This window comes from Gavia stellata, chromosome 1 (genome assembly GCF_030936135.1).
Source record: "Gavia stellata isolate bGavSte3 chromosome 1, bGavSte3.hap2, whole genome shotgun sequence".
NCBI classification, from domain to species: domain Eukaryota; kingdom Metazoa; phylum Chordata; class Aves; order Gaviiformes; family Gaviidae; genus Gavia; species Gavia stellata.
This window is the reverse complement of record NC_082594.1, coordinates 71,749,534-71,768,269: the sequence shown is the minus strand read 5'-3', so window position 1 is coordinate 71,768,269 and position 18,736 is coordinate 71,749,534. Positions and strand designations below refer to the sequence as shown.

Below are 18,736 nucleotides of genomic sequence, written 5' to 3'. Positions count from 1 at the left end.
TCCAATGTAACGGGAGGTTGGCATGACACTGCAGGCAGGAGGGAGATGGAAACCTCCCTGCATTTCATCCTCACCGGTCCCACGTGCAGAACAGGTGTTCAGAGCAAACTGCAGCATGCCTCCCTCATACTTAGGGTGAAATCATTATTTCACAGCAGAGTTTATCATACTTTAGGGAGCCAGTTTGATTTGAATTTAGCGGTAACACCAGCTACGATTACTTTGATTTTTCTTTTCAAATAAACCAAAGTACACCTTTCCAAACATTTTGTACATACTCAATCCGCTACAACACATAAATCACAACACAAGGGATTACCTAAGGCTACTAAATAGTGTACTTATTCAGTAGCTATTATTCTTTCAGATAGATATCCTCAGATGCCTTGACCACAAACAGCTTGATTTTTTTTTCCTCACAGACTGCTATTTGCTAAAAAGAGAGAGATGTGGGTGTATGACAGACTGCCTACCGATTCACTAACAGAGCATACTGTTGGTTACAGTCTTCATGCATACTTCTGCTGGGCAGCGTAACTCCTCTTCTGTTCACTACCTTCAAGAAAGTCTAGGAAACACCTCTTCAATCCACTGTCCAGTTTCCTTTTCCTACCAAGTGGAAATCCAAATCACATGCAGGCCAGTGGTGCTACTCTAGTACTTAACTCTCTTGCAGGCTAGAAACATCAACTCTATCGTAATACTCTGAAGCAATTATCCACATCTATCAGCTATGCTCTAACTGTAGCACAGCTTTGTAGAGGCTCAGATTTCACCAGGACAACAGGAGAGAGTGCAAGGTTTGGTGAATACCCAGGATAACAAACCGATGCAATCGATGGATGCTGGATGTAGTCAGAAAGGGCTGTTTCTTTTTGAAGGAATCTTTAAAAAAAAAACCAAAAAACAACCCCTCCCCCTTTGCCCTCGCCCAGAACAACCTCTTGTGAGATGTTTTCGGTGCCCACTCACAACTGAAGTCCATGTTATCTGGGTCTTTTGCGAGTCACAAATATCAATACACGTCTGATGGCGATAAGACGATCTTTAAGGGAGGTCATAGCCAATATAGCCAGCTGAGCTCTGTTTTCCAGAGGCAGCACTGCCAAGAGCCACCAGTACCAGGCAGGACCACTGGGGTTGCTCTGCAAAAGGATGGAAAGACATGCAATCATGTATTCACCGGCACTGCCCCATGAACACCACCTTCCTTTCCACCTTCTACTTTTGTTTGCTAAGAAAGTCACCGTAAAACAAACAGTTCAAGCAGCAACTACACGCTTAATTTCAGGTGCTCTCCTCGCCTATATGCACCATTAAGACTGATGTCTTCAAGTATCAGCTTACATTAATATATTGTTTTCCATTGATTAACTGTTTTCCATGCTTCATGCTAATAGACCAAAATTGGGTAAATAAGAAGAGCTTAGAATGCACAAAAACAGAGTAAAAACCTGCCAGAAAATAGTCTTGCATAAAAATTACATATAGTGTAAGGATTCATAAGTAGAAAGGTTTTACTACCTGTGGCTCTGGCTCTTTTCCTGGCATGGACCCAAAATGATTGAGAATTTGCACTTTCATATTGTCTTTAAGAGAAGTAAACCAGGCAACAGCTTGATCATAAACTGAGTCATGAAGGCGGACAAGTTCTTCATATTCCGGTCCTTCAACCTTAGTGTTAAAAGAAAGGAGATGGAACAAAACAGGTTTGATACTGTGGAGTCCATGCACATCCCCAGAAGCAAGCGAAGCAAAATAATGCAGTGACTACAGCTGTTCAAATGGCCTTATCTAAGCAAACTGTACCCAACTGTACCCAAGTCTCAGACTTCAAACCTGTGATGCTGCTGGAGACTTTTTACCCTCCCCTAGGTGTTCTGAAGTGACATTTCTTGGCGCAGTTACTGCCTCTTAATATCCATTCCTACGGCACAACAGAAGAATCTGCTTTCTAATCCCAGGACATCATATTAATCATCTCAAACCCACAACCTCAACTCCCTGTCACAGAAGGACCTCTGAACATTGTTATATCATCTGGCAAAACAAAAGAAATACTACTACCACCGAGCACAGAGACAGGTGGTCTACGTCATTTAGAGATCAGCAGTATTTTATAGAAGTGTTAAGGCCATGGTAGGACAGCCAAGGAGGAGGAGGAGGGCAGACACCTAAGCAGGCAGGAAGCAGGGAAAGCAGATGCTTTCCCAATACCAGGAACAGCCATAAAAAAAAAAAAAAGACCCTCGCTGACGCAAAGAGTGCTTTAGTTGCACAGGCCTGACTATTAGCCATTAGGGGAAAGAAAAAAGCGTAAGCAAAACCCACTACAAATTGGTGATTTGTTTTGGTATTTTTTTGTTTGTGGGTTTCGGGTTTTTTTTTTTTTTGGTTTGAGGTTGTTGGTTGGTTTTGGTGATTCACCCATGCTACTCAGATGCACATCTGAGCTAGCTGCTCTGGATGCCCTTCACAGTCAAGGAGAAACAGCTCTAGAGGGCAATTAATCTCATCTTAAGGTAGGTATCTAAGACAGAGCAGATAAAATAGAGTGTTTTGGACTGAGATTTCTCACCATCAGATATAACACGAACGTAGGATGCTGAACACAGATGTCAGCCTCTCAGGTGACACAAGGTAAATCTCACCCTAATTATGAAGAGGTGGGTCTCTGGCACCATCTACAAACAACGCCTGGACACCTGTGTTCCACCACCCTCACTCTGAGCAGACTACCTACTCTGACCTTTGCGGGGGGACAGGGACGGGGTGGGTCAGGGAAGGGACAAACATACCTGCATGCACTCTGCCTTTCCTGCCCTGGCAAACAACTGTATCATCCTGCACAGGTTAGGAAAGTCCTACTAAGACTTCACAGACTTGCACTTCAACTATGAGAGCGCACTGAAGAGCTGTATGACCAGACTGTACTTCCATCCATTGGCATGAGATTACTACTAAACTCAATGTTAAGAGGGATCAGGGTTTTATAGGCATGCTCTAAAGATGATCCAGGAAGTCATCATTAAGCATGAGCAAAAATCCACCCTTTGGCCAACACCCATCACAAGCACCTCACTTTAAAAACAAGTCTTCTTATAAAACCTGTGTAAAAACTACTCCTCACTCTGCATTTCTCAGCCAGCTCTGATGGATGCTTGTACAGGTATGGTTAACTACATGTCACTAAGATCTCATTTTAAGATCAGACTCCCACATTTGTTTGAGGACCTGTTCCGTAAACCAGAGCTTGGAGGTCATACGAAGTCTGCCAACTGTCTGTTCAGTGTAAGAAAAGAATAGTCAGTTCTCTAACAACAGGGGCACATGTTCTTAGAAGGGTTTCAAGTCCATACCAGTTTTAAAACATTACCCTGACCTCACCTACACATCATGACAGACCTCAGCACCTGAGTCTCAGAAGCTACTTTGAGATCCATGAAGGGAGTGCAACGCTTCAAGCAGAGATAATTATAAGGGCAGAAAGGAAGAAAGGGAAGGAAGAGACAAAGTTTGTTCCATGGTTTTCAAAATAGAGCTTTAGTATTTATAATAATATTGGTTTAAAAATAAGGCACAGCTAGCTTGAAATGCAACAAGGAAAGGCTATTTAAGTGAATCCAGCAATACATGGGTATGAATAACTTTGCACCATAGATCACCTTTTTATCTTCAAGATACTCGATGTTTGCTGTGTTATATCCATCTCGCTGGCCATGGCTTAAGACCCTAAAACGACGGACACCAACTGTATCAACAACTGAGCGCCCATCAGGAAAAAACTTTACGTCCCTGATCTCTAATATACAGCCATGATCTGCAAATCTGAAATGACAGAAGGGCATAAAAGTGGAAGTCATCAACAAGTGTTTATACACATCAGGACAAATACTGGGCCTAATTCACCACTTTTTATTTGAAAGAGGATCCTGGTTTGGTGACAATACATTTCTGCTTATTCACATAAGCCACACAACCCCCACCCTTTCTGCCTTCCCTCAGAGGTCCAGGGCAGCAGCATTTTCGGAGTGTAACTATTTGGGGGCAGGGGGAGAGTTGGGAAGGGACAGGAAGCTAAATGGAGCATGTTTCACACTGGGAGTTGCCAGCTGCGCGTGGCAAATTCACCTGTTTTGCAAAGAAAACAAGATGGATAAAGATACCATAAGGAAGTCCAGAAACTGAGGAACAAATGCAGGGCTGTGAGGGCTATCCCCCTGCTCCGAAGTATAAGCAGAGGATTACAGGCTTCTATATAACAAGATTATTCTTGCATTTGTGTCCTCTAAGTTTAAAATAAAAGGAAAAAAAAAACGAAAACCTTTACAAAAGTACATTTGTACCTGTTATACTTAATGTAGGTACAGGGTTTAATCATGTCCTGGAAACAAGCATGCAATAAATTTTTACTTAACATTATCAGGCTCACCTACTCTACATTTGCGCAGTAGCAAGTTCACTAGGGAGGCTGACTGCACAATGACTCTTCCCCATGGTGTGTTCATCTGCCAGCATTTGCAGCTCTGTACCTCAGCCTACTGCTAACCAGGAGCATGCACTGCATCTGGTCTCATCTCAAATTATCATATCCCTACAGGATCTGATAAATGTTTCATCAGGGAAATGCTTGTTTTACCAGGGCTTGGCCACTTCTTACATCAGAGTGATGAAGAAACAGTGACACTGGGGAAACGAGTCCTGTTTCTACTCTACCAGAAATCATGGTTTTGGGAGGGGGAAAAAAAAAAAAAAGCTGACTGCTGTGAACAACCGTTCCCTCCCAGCCATCTTACAAAACAAACTGAGGAAGAGCAAGAAGAGTACGGCCCCACACAGCTAAACCCTGGCGCTCTACAATGGGATTACAAGCAAGTTTGTTATAGCAGTATTAGACTGAACACTATTTAAACAGCTACGTAATGATTTTTTATATTAAGGATTTTAGTGACGTTCATACCAAATCTAGAAATTAACCTGTAAGCAATGGGGGTTTTTTCATCATCCTTTTGAGAAGTTACTTTTGGATAGAAAGTGACTTTAATCAAAGAGAGACAAGAAAGCACCTAGAGATGGTTATAAAATGTACTGACACATTAGAAGTTTATAAACAATTCTTCTCCCAGTTTTAATTTAAAGTGGAGAAATAAAACAGAGCAAGGTGATGAATTGAACACATCTTGTGTTTTTCAAGGGAGGTAGGTATCTCAGCATTCCATATCCATGTCTTAGTAGATGAAGCAAAACAAGTTTCCCCACTTCTTCTATTCCCAGTTGATTTTGCAATCAAAAGAACTTCTTTACTTGTGTAAGAACCTACAGCAGCCTGCCAGGTGTCTACAGATGAAGGTTTCCTGCACATTAGTGTATGATTTAAGTAGAAGTTACCATGCTTAAGAAGTTTAATTATTTCAGTAACTCAAAACAGACAGGACATAAAATCTAACCACACTGGCTGCATTTCAAAATACCCTTTATGACACTATTTAATGAATCAATTTTTATGTTTTGGGGATTGTATCCCCTTGGCCATCTGCATTAGACCTGACTACAAATAAGTTTGGCTCTTCCACAAGCCTTTACAGATGTAAGGAGAGTTATCACTGATGTTCTAGGGTCATTTTGTCCTCGCTCTTACAAGTATTTACTTCCAGAAAATTGGTAACAGGCCTGGAAGGGACTGTGGAGCATCAGCTGCTCTTGGAGCCTGAACTCCACTGAGTGCAGCACCGACAGCATGCCAAATGGCATGAAGCACAGCCAGAGCCAACTGGAAGCTGTAGCATCTCCTGTGTTCTCACTGCCACCTTACTGTCCAGTCTGGGAGAAAAAAAAACAACCCTGCACTGGACAACGAAAGGCTGCCAAGTCCCGGTATGAGTGCCCTCCTCTCAGCTCCAGTGATGATCACCTACAAAAATGCTGCTCCTGAAGATGCCTGTCTAATGTGTTCATAAAGATTCCCACACTGGTCGCCCATTCTACAGTCTGCATCACTCCAACGCATCTTCTGAAGTCAGCAACTATCTATTACATCTCGTAAGGTAGACCTTTCTTAAGACCACCTCATTTTTTCCCCACAAGCATCTTCTTATCACCTTCACCCCAAAAACTATTATCTATAAAGGACTTGAAAACCTTCAGGTTTTCATCTAATGATTAGTTTTCAGTCTCTGCACAGGGAGCTGCAAACACACCAGTGTCAGAATTCACAAAAATGAATTAAAGGTAAGATCATATAGAAAGACAATGTAACCCACTCACTGCAGATAATTTAGACGTTGCAACACAGCAGTAAAGACAAACATCAAAATTCAACGTTCAGCAGCAGAACAGGCTTCTCAGCCACGGGTATACTTTGTCTCATTCAAATGATACCACCTATGCAGGAAAACTATGGAAGGTTTGGATTTTTTTTAATATATTATTTTTGGTTTTTAAAACTGAGCAGAGGGAGGACCAACCTCATCCAGACAGTCAGCTTTCACTAGAACAAACAGGTTAGAAAGCTTTCCAACCACACGGACAATTAAGTGCTATTTGTGGAGCCTGTAATATCAGGATGAGTTGTATTCTTGCTATCCATCCAACAGGGGAGCAATAGAAATTACACCTTTGTGTCAAAAGGAATGTTTAATATACAAAACTAAAAAGCCAGCCACTTCTGTACTGGTTCATACAGGACTGGAAGGAACAGCAGTGGTTTGGGGAGACAAGTATACTGTGCTGTAGTACTCCATTAGCCTTACAACAGCCTCTGCAACAACAGGACATTCTCAGCTCATCTTCTTACCCTTTTAATTCATCAGCTAAGCACATGCCAAACTGCTTGGTACCGGTTTCCATGCATCTTCTTATCATTAGACGGTAACGAGGTTCAAAGACATGGAGTGGGCAAGGGATGGTAGGGAAGGCCATGGTACATACGAAGATGGGAACATCTTTATTCAAACTGTAAGATAATTGTTAAAAAAAAAAATCAGCTTTTTTCTGGGTACTGCTATATTCAGCATAAACCCTTAATATAACACTGAGTCCAGTGGTTTCTTTAGATTCATTCTTTGTAAACGTGTATCTGTTTGAAGTTTGTCATTTTTACAAGATGAACATATTTCAGGCCTCCTTCTGTTAGTACATTAAAGAAACAATCTCTCTAATCTACTTTCATACAGGAAAAGTCAGGAAATAATAGCCAATTTCCCAAATGTGTGTATATCAATATTTAAATACGAGTAGTAACATTTTGGTGATAACTTTTTATAGTAATACAGTATATAAGAACTAACCATGTTCAAAGCAAGGTGCTAGAGAATTCCCAAGCTCAGTAAAGTCCTTTAATTTTGAAGAAGCCCACTAATCTTTGTATTTTTTTTTCAGGGTTAATTGCATGTTTTATTTGTCTTTTTAGCTGAGTTGTAGCATAAGATCCACAAGTCACTGACAACACTGAACCCTTGAACTTCTATTGACCTGAAGTATAACCCATTTATAACCGGACTTCTACTCCCAGAAAACCCCCATTATAGCTTTTAAAGCTATTATATTGTTTCAGAGGAAAAAGCAATTATCTTTATTTTAAGAATATGGTTGTGCCTCTCTACCATCCAAGCATATTGTTTCTCATTTATCTGCAACAAACATGTCGAAAATACAAAACATCTGGCAGGCTCATTTGCAAATGCATTCATTTTGTGCATTTTCATAAGCAAATGAAGCTTCTTCAAGTAATTTAGATTAAAGAAACATTTCTATAACAGCTGTCAGTAGTAAAATGAGAGCCTACTTTGACAATTCCTTCATTTCTTCCTCATAAACTTTCTTTCTTTCAGATAATTCCTCTGGCAAGTAACGGACTATCAGTTCTTCCGTAAGGATGGTCTTCTTGTAAGTTCTGCTTGCCAGAAACTGCAAGGAAGAGTCAACTCCTAAGTCTGATAACGAGAAGTCAGGTAACATCTCTTCCTCCCAACCCATCCCCTTTCCTAAGGCCAAACATCATGTTAGCTCAGGACTGTATTGATTATTCCTCCTCTCCAGCCTTCAGGTATCAAAATTTCCACTTTAGGATACGAGGTTCACTCCAGTGCCCACTATAACCCTGTGCCAAAGTTGTTTTTTGGCAAAGTTGTACTACCACCAAGAAAAGGCAGTCCCTCCTCACTTCTGTGGAAGATATGTGTATTATTTTCACCAAGAGCTGTCAGGTTACTGCTCCCCAAGAAGTACTGCATGTATGAGACGTTATATTTGCTGGAGCAGAAGTTTTGGCCAAGGAGAGACCATTCCTCGCTCACCACAGATACGAGATACAGACTGGAGAGGTGGTAGGAATAGGGCTATGGCTGGGACTCCCCAGGCATGAGCCTGACGTGACACTGGACTCAATTCCTTTCAGCACCAGCAAACTACATGTGTCTTCCAAGGAATGACAAAATACATTCTGGATCAAATGAGGTTTGTGTACAGCTTGATGCTGTGGGTACTACTGTGTTGCTCTGGTTTGAGAGTAGAGCACAGAAAATCCCCACATACCTGCTTTCAGAAGAACACAGGTTTGTATTTTTTTGTTAACTAGGGCAAGGACATACTTACTTCTGACAGCTTTTCTTTGCAGAGTGGGCAATGCGGATTATGGTCAAGGCAACGCTCAAGGCATTTGAGGCAAAAGGTGTGCCCACAGGGAGTGGTAACAGGTTCGTAGAACAACCTGAACATGAAAACACAGAACAAAAAAGCTAAGCTGCCAACATAAACAATGCAGATTCCCAAACTGTGGAAAGGAGTGACTAGATCCAGCCACCTCTTCCTTTCCTGCTTTTGCATAAATCACAGGTGACAGTTTTATTTAAGGATATAAAAAAAGGTTTTCATTTTTAGAAGTGGTAAACAATGGAGAAAACCATGCATAATGGAGAAAACCACATCTGTAAAGATTCACCAGATGCAAGGTTCAGGAAAAAGTAACAGAGTAATGATTTAGACATTCTCTGGCAGGTTTCCCTCCTGACACCATGAAAACCTTTTTCAGAAGCTAGAAAGGCTTTCCGATCTTAATCCCAGGTCAATGCAGTCGTACCTCATGCAGAGGGAACACTCGAAGTCTGACGCATCCACCAGAGTTGTTGGTATTTCACTTGAAGTGACAGCGGTGTTTTCAGGTAAAACAACTGCATCTAAGTAGGTAAGAAGATGATTATAGTAAATATTTAAGTATTACTGCAATTTCAGATGCTCTTTAAGTTGTTTTCCATGAAGAACCTAATTTATCTCTTTTCTTCTTTCAAGTTTTGTTCCAAACAAATGTATTTTCCACCTAAGTTTTAGACTTTCTGGCAGGAAATCTTTTGGAGAGCAGAGGATGATGTCTATGGCCAGAGAAAGCACTTCTGAGCTGAATACCCATGATTTGCTTTTCCAAAAATGGTGGCGTTTTTTTAAAGCCTAGTTTTTAAAATACTCTGCTATTGCTTTCCCACCACCATCACCACTCCCACATCAGCCAGGCCAGATGTTTTAAAGTACATTAAGTCCAAAATTTAATTTGTTTACACACAGTCAAACTATTTCATCAGTGTTTGTTATAGATTTCTCAGCAGGGGTAATTTTCCTTACAAGTATAAAAAGCTTACATTCCTTCTACACTAGGCTGCTGTGCAAACCCCAAGTTTCAGAGAGCTTAATGTTTATGGACTACTGGAATTGCATTAGCTAATACTGATTTCACTAGCTCAGCACTCTGCAAACACAGAGACAAAACACTTCACTTAAAATTCTGCCCACCCTGGTTTTCTGGGGGTGGTATATATCCCTGTAGTTAATACACTTAAAGGTTATGGCCTTCAAACTTCACAGCAGCAGCATTTAAGCTCAAGAGCTATCAGCTCAAGCTTCTGACAACATTTATATGGGCGAACTCTGCAACTTCTTTCACAATCTGCATCTTTGTTGCTCAGCGATGAGTTGCAACAGAGCCATGAATGCTGCCTCCACATTCTAAATTCTTGACCGTTTAAAAAAAAAAAAGCTCAGCTTTTTATGTGAAGTTAAAAACTAGGATGTTTTGTTAAAGGATAACTTATACTCAGCATCTGGTTTATCTCGAGCACAGACAGGATAGGGGAGAGGGCACTGGTGTTGTGTGGCCTATAAAGAAAAACAGCGTTATCTTTAACCTACATCTTGCATGTTAGCATTTAGTAATAGCAAGAACCTAACTGTGTTAATTCTGCAAATAGTAACATGGCATCAGGATCTAGCACAGACCAGAAATTCATGGTTATGGGTAAAAGACGATCTCTGGCCTTCGCTGTAAAGATACAGGTGGGTCAGATTTCACAATCTATTTACTGAGTCTGCAGTTCACAGGCAAGTACAGGGTTTCTCCCTTCACAGCAATGTGATCAGAAACTGGCCATACATTGATCACTTTCAGAGGTGGCAGACAGATAGCAGACAGCAGCACTTGAAGACTTTATATTTCAAGGCAGAAGTCAGATTTGTCAAGGAGGTATGGGTTTGTTTTTTTTCCTTTAAGGTAAAAAATGCACACTAGTGTAGCAGCGTTTTCAAAGTCCCTTTTAACCAATTATTTTACTACCCGGTGACATATATTGCCTTCAGCATTTTTATCCTGGAGTACTAAAAACCACTTTGGAGGTCTCTGTTAGAAGTTTGAGAAGCATACCAGTTGTAAGCACAGCTATCAAGTGACAGAAAACTGGGGGGGCTTATTACCCTTCAAAAGGCTTCTTTGTTTGCTTGGAAAATTTCGTGTAAAGTTGCATGTGACTGTTTCTGATGCCAGTTAAAGATTAGTTTCCAGGCTTACTGCATCTTGCCTTCATATAGAAAGACAATGAAGTTCAGCTATACCTCTGAGACCTAGAAAATGGAAACGGCACCAGCAACACAAAGACTAAACTGTTAGTGGATCACACACTGGAAATTGCCCATTTGAGAAAGAAAAATGCAGTGTTCATTGAATGAATTGAAACTGCTCTGGAATAAGGTTACATAGGCTGTTACAGCAGAAACAGGCACACCAGACAACAAAATATTATTTCAATCCCTGTAGGGAATGTTTCATTGACACCTATAAAAAGAGAGGAGGAAAAAGTAGTTTATCATTTTTCAGTATGTGCAAAAGAAATCCTCTTTTTAAGCCACAACACAAACCTTTTTTAGGGATCTTACTGGGGACATCCAAGCTTTGTAAATCCCTCATATCACTGGACAGCTTTCTTTTCAAGCCAACCCCAGGTAAACTGGAGAGAATAGCTCCCAAAGACTTCTTGTTGTCTTCAAAATAGAGATCCAGAACATGATGGGAAACAGGAGAATCAGTGCTTCTAAATACATCAGATTCTTGCGATGGGGTTTTTGTTAACCTGAACACAGAATCCTAAAAAAAAATAAGAACAGTTATATACAGCATGAGACAATTTTGCTTTGTTTTTTCTATTAGTTGTATACATCAGCAACATATCAATGTCCCTACAATGAGCTTAGCAAGGGAGAAAGGTCCATATCAAAGGCGGCCACTCTCCAGTTGCATGAAATAGGGCCACTTCTCTCCCTACAGCTCCTGTCTCTAGAAATTATGTTCCTGTCATACTAAAATCCTGTGTGGGAAAAAACCCACCCACAAATATAATCAACCCCCACATGAAGGCATCACATTGTTTTCTGAAGAAAGATTTTCATTCTCTTAGTCTTCTGAGGAAGTACATCCCAACAAGAGATCCAATAGCAATGGAGAAAACAGGCTTACCATGAAAGTAAGCGCCACCATGAGTGCAGATAAAGACAATGTCACACAGATCAGACAGATCCTTGTGTTACTTTTGGTATTTTTATGTTGAACACTTTTTACTTTACCTTTGAGGACCCAGCAACAGAGCTATCTTCCACAGCTGACTGTGTGTTTATGCTACTCAAAAATGCAGGTTTCAATCTTGTATGGGATGTTCGACTAGAGAAAGGTGCTGTTAGACTATCATGCACATTTTCAAAGGCTGGGAAAAACATCTCACACATTATCTAGTCAATCAGAGAGAGAAAAAAATAATAATAATTATGACATATTTATGTTTGTACAAACACAGATGCACAAACTTCACAGCTTCTGGATGCCAAGAAGCTTGCAACAACCAGGACATCCTGCATTCCCCAATGCCCACAGGAAACCTGAATGGCAGTCCCCACCACAACCACAGACACATCCCGAAGTGGTCTTCTGGTGTCCACCTCCCTCCCCAAAGGCTTCTGCTCCCCAGGAGCACCCGGGCCAGCAGTCTGTTGCATCCTTCTCCTGCCCCTACGCATTTCCACTCTGACCTCAGACCCCTGCCTCCAGAAGTCTTCAGACCATGCTCTCCTATCAAAACTGTTTAACAGAGATGTGTTTCAGTTCTCCTCATGCTCTGCATCCATCTCTGTTATCCTCAAGCAGATTTCACCCCTAGCTAAAAGCTGTGTAGAGCCTGTTCCCCCTCTCACTAGTCCCCACCAAGAGCCTTGCCAAATCGCCATTTCTTTTTATAAAAAGCTGCCTGTATGGACAGTCACGGAGAACCTGATGACAGCTGGTTAGCACTAAGTGTGTCTAACTTCCCATAAGAGACAAACTGCTACAGAGACTGCATGATTTTTCCAGGACAGGGCAGCACACAACTCTCCCTTCTCAACCCTCTGCCACTTCCTCTTAAAAGTGGTTTTCTGAGGGGCACTAAAATTAGCAGCCTCGAGCCTATGACACCCAGGTGTACTCAAATCCAGCTGACATACTGCACGTGTAATCTACAAATGAAAGCGGTCAAACCTACAGATTTGCAGTGGAATCTACAAATACACAATCCCCCTGGTTGAGGCATCAACAAAACCCAAGAGGTGCCTTGTACAGCATAAGGCTAGTAAGATTTATTGGAGAATCTACTGAATCAAATTATCCTTTGGCTGTTTACCATCACCTGAAATAACATGAATTTTACTTGGCTGCAGGAGTAAGAGCAGCATGATGGTCAAGTAGTGGCTAGTAAATACATTTTATACCTTTTGGGCTTCTTTCTTCATTGAGCTCCATTCAGGATTTAAGGCAACACAATAAAGAAACTCCTTCAATGCTTCCTCAGTCCTTTCCAATCCAGAAAGAGCTTTTGCTTTCACATAATGGCCCTGTTCACACAAAGGAAACGTACAAATCTAAAGATCATTTCTGAAGTGGCAGCAAGACACCAGCAAACAAACTTGGAAGTTCACGCAGGTGAACTATTCTTCACCTATTCTGCAGGTGAAGAATAGGACGTTTTTTGGGTAACAACCTCTTTGACACATGTGACTGAAGGAAAGTCAGTCCCTTTTGCTGAAAGATCCCCCAGAAACCCACTGCCACATCACCCCCTGCCAAAGATACTGCTCTTTTCCTCAGAGGGACCTGATGCAGAATGAGGAGAGGTATTTGTCTCCCCAGGGACCAAGACTACTACATATTCCACTGGGCTCGATACCCCAAGAAAATGGTTTCACATACCAGGGCAAACTTAACAGTAATGAAGCTGCGTAGGAAAGGCAGTGGCATGGGGCAGGCTGGAGGTGGCAGCTGAGGGAGCAAAAGATTTTAGGTTCAGGACACTCTCACTTTTCCTGGGTGTCTTACCAGGACAGAGATGACTTTTCACCGATTTGGCTAGAGAAGACCAACAGCATTATGAATTTAGGGCAACTTATCAACACTTAACCTGAAGCCTTTTAGCCCATCCTACCTCTCCCACATCCTAGAGTAACCCATCCATGGCCAACAGCTATGGTAGTCAGCTTGGAGGCAAGTCCTACTTTACCTGTTACTAGTAGCAAGAGACGAATGCCTCACCTCTGAATTTCCCCACAGTTATCAATTTGCAGTTCAAATCTGACTATCAAAATTACTTCCGTAACGATGACAAGAAACTAAGTGTACATTTAAACATTTGCCTCTTGCTTATTAGACAGAAGCGTGATCCACAACTCCACCTCTGCTCCACATGAATATCTCTAGGCTGTGCTGAAAGTACAATTTCACTAGTCTAAGAGACTGGTTAGATAATAGAAAAGTGTATCTGCTTCTTCATACTAATGCCAAAAGATCCCGTATCACATAATCTTCCCGAACAAGTACCTCCCTCATCACTCTTTCAATATAGCCCTTCAAGCTGAGGCCTGTTAAGATCTTTCTACTGTCGGGAAGAAGTAGGCTTGTACCAAAAGCAAGTAATGGGCACTGTGTAGGACAGGTTAATTAATATATGTCATTTGGTGACCTGAACAAGAAGTCTCAGTACACACCAGTCTCTCAAGGTGAGATACTGCATTCAGGAAAAGAAAAATGTAAGAAGAGAGGTACTGTGAGGCCTGACCCTGACCTTCTTATTTTGACACTTGCACAGCCTCTGTAAAACCTTTTTAGAGAGGTCCTAACATGCCTGACATCTCTGTCAAGGTTACTCCACTGCACCGGGGAGGCTACAAGTATGTTTGGCCTCGTCCTTTGGGGCTGCAAGAGCAATTTACTTATCCAAGCTGCAAGGGAGGACTGAGCTGGGCTGTCTATGGACAAAATACCTAAAGCTCCAACACCAGAAGTTAGGTCCAGGGACTAGAGGCCCTGGTGCTTCAGAGACTACTGCTGCCACCTTCCCTCTCCTATTTTCACACGACCCTCACAAGCATTGGATTGAAGGGTAAGGTCCAAGCAGGACTTTATGCAGCAGATAGGAGGGCACCTGTTTCTATCCGCCACATAGAAGTACAACTGGAAACTTCTCCCTGCCTCAGAGAGTCCAAGGACCTGGTTTTCATAGCAACTGAAAAGAAACCAACTTGTCTATTGCTCTAATGACTACAGTGGACCCACGAGCCTCACCAGCAACGCAGCGAGCCATTACATTTCCATTATCAATAAGCCAAAAGGTACTGGTAGGTGAACGCTTGCCTCCCAGGAACCACTCCCAGAATGAGTTTAATTTTATGGTCTTTATTTTTTTTTTTAAGTACACAGCACATGTTTGAGTTAATCTCTGTCACTGGATGAGATGCCACAAGATACAAAACAAAGCAGATGCCCAGAATTCCTGGAGAACATGGATTCTGGATCAGAACAGCTTACGTGGAAGTTCTCATGCACACGCAAGCACAAGTGAAATGCGTCTGTGACACTGCTGGTTATGCCACGATGACAAATTTAATTTTCAATTTGCATTCTTCAGCGATGTGATTAACGAAATCTTTATCCGCCTACGACTGACACACATCACATTTCCATGGATTCAAGGCAAACAGAGAAGACGCTTCAAGAAAACATTTGAACGTGCGTAACTCATCTTTCTCCCTCTGCACAGAAACCCAGCCAACGCCAACCAAGATGGATTCCTGGCTTGATGAGAAATGATCCTAGACAGAAAGGCAAACTGGAGGTGGGGGGAAGATTACTGTGCTGGTTTTGGCTGGGGTAGAGTTAATTTTCTTCATAGTAGCTAGTATGAGGCTGTGTTTTGGATTTCTGCTGAAAACAGTGTTGATAAAGCAGGGATGTTTTTGTTGTTGCTGAGCAGTGCTTACACAGAGTCAAGGCCTTTTCTGCTTCTCACACCACCCCACCGGTGAGTGGGCTGGGGGTGCACAAGAAGTTGGGAGGGGACACAGCCGGGACAGCTGACCCCAACTGACCAAAGGGATATTCCATACCATATGACATCATGCTCAGCATATAAAGCTGGCAGAAGAAGAAGGAAAGGGGGACATTCGGAGTAATGGTGTTTGTCTTCCCAAGCAACTGTTACAGGTGATGGAGCCCTGCTTTTCTGGAGATAGCTGAACACCTGCCTGCCGACGGGAAGCGGTGAATTAATTCCTTGCTTCTTTGCGCAGCTTTTGCTCTACCTATTAAACTGTCTTTATCTCAACCCACGACTTTCCTTACTTCTACTCTTCCGATTCTCTACCCCACCCCACCTGGGGGGAGTGAGCAAGCGGCTGTGTGGTGCTTAGTTGCCGGCTGGGACTAAACCATGGCAATTATGAACTGCCTTCAAATAAGAAAGGTTTTAACGGGTGAAAAGACAGATAGCCTTCAGAGACAAGTATCTTAACTTATCAGAAACTAGATGCTTCAGACAGCACCTCTCTGCTCACCCCATGTCTTCCCCAGCTGGGAACGGAGAGCTAGGTGCAGCCCCCTGTGCTGAGGCAGGTGGCCGAGGGGTTTGTGCAACACCTCCTTAGTCTCTGCAGGGAAGCCAAGGTCCGTCTATAATCCTTCCCCAATTCCCTGTGCTACCCTCTCTCCAGGTAGCACCCAGGGGCTTTATCTGGTCAAACCCGTGCTGCAGTTTTGCTGCTGATGGGTGAGGGACTGACTGGAGGTGTCATGCTAGGTGGGGCAAGCCTTCGAACACCCAGTCTACCCTCAGGCAGCCGGCGGTAATGACAGGCACCCCGTGCTTCTTCCATTTCTCTCTCATAACATAATTTATGATGCTTGCTTCAGACTACCCACAACCAGTGCTCCTTGTAGCATGTCCTTCCGTTATGAAAAGAAATCCCAACCCCCTCTATGAATCACCATGATGCAGGCAGGGACCAGAGATATGAGCTCTTAGTAGTAAAGCAGAGGGAAACACTGAAATACAGTCCGGGATATTCCTCAGAAAGACATGGTGGGCAGCAGGCTGGCAAAGCCACCCACTGCCTGGGACACACAATCCCAAAGGGAACTGCAGGGCCATCCCAGGCTGCTGGAGCCTTAGGGACCCAATTCTGCTGCCACGCTGCAACACTAGCCCTAACACATTGACAGGCACCAGCACAAACAAAACCACATCACCAGCTGCCCACCACTGAAATCCCACTGGCTGGAGACATGCTAAGGACTTTCTAAGACTTGTCCTATGAAGAACTTAGGGCTGGGAATGTCTACTGAAAACTGTTAATGCCACGATGTTCTTCCAACAACACCCTCAGCAGCACTGTCCCCACCACAGAGAGAAGCCCCGAGAACAAGCAGTTTTCATTTTGGTCTTTACGACACGCAAACATCATACCGCAGGCCAGTGGGGTTTGTTTCGGCAGAGGAGGTCTGCGTCGTGGAGAGCTTGCTGGTAGTTTTTCATCGACGTACAGAGTTCTGCTCGCTGTGCTATGAGTGAACACTTGCAAGAGGCTGGAAAACAAAAAAGGTTACAAGGAGCTCCATTAAAAGAAGCACTAGTACGTGTTAAATACAGTAACCTAATTTTCAGCCAGAGTAACCTAAAAAGCACTACTGCACAACGGTTACATTTATACTCTCCTATAATGGAAAAAAGGCAATTCCTTCCTTCTGTCCTTCCTACAATACATTCCTCTCAGCCTCGAAGCAACCTCTGCGTTTTATCTAGCAGGGCAGATTTCACATTCACATATAGGATGTCACCCGCTCCTTCCCTCACCTTGCTTACAGGACACTTAAGAAAACAAAAAGCCCCGCCGGTGTGCCTTTGCTTAAAAGAAAATAGCATATGCAGAAATCACCAATGAAGGACTTCAGCTAAAACACTTCCCATAAACCACTCATTAAGAAAAATGCATGCAGTCTTCACGCTTCATACCTACTTGCCACCTGTGTACCTTGCCCTCCTTAGGGCAGGCAAACCTCTCATGATCACACACGTTGCCTCAATACCCACACACTCATGAACCGTTCAGTTTCTGTTGACTATGAACATCTCAAGCATTATTATTCTGTTCTTTCGTAAGGTCTCTGTAACAGATTTTAAGATGCAAATCTTCCTCCAGCACAAAAATTTCATAGAACCACAGAAAAAATTTGGCTGATCCACATTCGGCTTGTCCACCAGGACCTCCACTTCTCTGCAGTGCTGCTGTCCAGCCCAGCCTGTCCTGCTGCACAGGGTTATTCTGTCCCAGGCACACTTGCCTTTGCTGAAGAGACTGGTCAGCCCATGCCCCAGGTTGCTGGTCTGAATGGCAGCCCTGCCCTCCAGCACATCAACTGCTTCTTCCTCCCCCAGTTTGATGTCATAGGCAAACTTGCTGACAGTGCGCTCTGCCCGCTCATGGAGGTTGTTAATAAGGCATTGAACTGCGTCAGCCCCATTACCAACACCTGAGCAATGCCACTGCATTCTCTCCCAGCATCCCTCAAGCCATTAACCACCACCCCATGCCCCTGATGGTCCAGCCAGTTCTCCACCCCTCCCACCTCTACCTCCCCAGCTTGGCCAGGAGGATGCTGTGGCAGGCTGTGTCAGCAGCCTTGCAAAAACACACCAAGCCCCAAACAATGCTCTCTGCCTTTGTCCACTAAAGCAGTTACCTCCTCTCAGGAGATGAGATTTGGGTGAGATTTGCTCTTGGTCACTCTTGACCTTCATGTGCTGGGAAAGGCCTCCGGAGGGCTGCACGCTGGCTGCCAGATGGTGGCAGGTAAGTACAGTAACGCTCTCCCAAAGGTGAGCTGGTTAAAACTGTCATAACTGGGGTTAAACTTTAAAAAGGCTCCAAGGTGTGCCAAGAGACAGTACTCCCTCATTTCTACAAATTTTAAACTTCACCTCCAAGCTAGCTCTCACAAGACTTCTCCTGCAAATGTCACCTCCTGCCATGTCCCTACACAGTGCTCTTGTCTCCATTCCTCTCCTGCTCTCTCCAGCCTGCTTTGGCTTCACTGTTTGCATCTCACTTCAACACGAGTATCTTAAACATG

The 18,736-nt window shown here is 43.1% G+C and overlaps 1 protein-coding gene across 1 annotated transcript in view; it reads right to left on the bottom strand.

Moving 5' to 3' along the window:
• Positions 1-509: 509 nt before the first annotated feature.
• Positions 510-18,736, bottom strand: part of LONRF2 (LON peptidase N-terminal domain and ring finger 2) — a 32,424-nt gene continuing 14,197 nt past the window's right edge. Inside the window, exons 2-12 of the mRNA XM_059835726.1 lie at positions 17,073-17,191; positions 13,051-13,173; positions 11,878-12,039; positions 11,176-11,401; positions 9,077-9,173; positions 8,593-8,707; positions 7,784-7,905; positions 6,794-6,952; positions 3,666-3,828; positions 1,525-1,674; positions 510-1,145 (exon numbers count right to left, since the gene is read on the bottom strand). Coding sequence (XP_059691709.1) covers positions 987-1,145; positions 1,525-1,674; positions 3,666-3,828; positions 6,794-6,952; positions 7,784-7,905; positions 8,593-8,707; positions 9,077-9,173; positions 11,176-11,401; positions 11,878-12,039; positions 13,051-13,173; positions 17,073-17,191 — 1,595 coding nt within the window. The 3' untranslated portion in view covers positions 510-986. The remainder of the gene's footprint in view (positions 1,146-1,524; positions 1,675-3,665; positions 3,829-6,793; positions 6,953-7,783; positions 7,906-8,592; positions 8,708-9,076; positions 9,174-11,175; positions 11,402-11,877; positions 12,040-13,050; positions 13,174-17,072; positions 17,192-18,736) is intronic.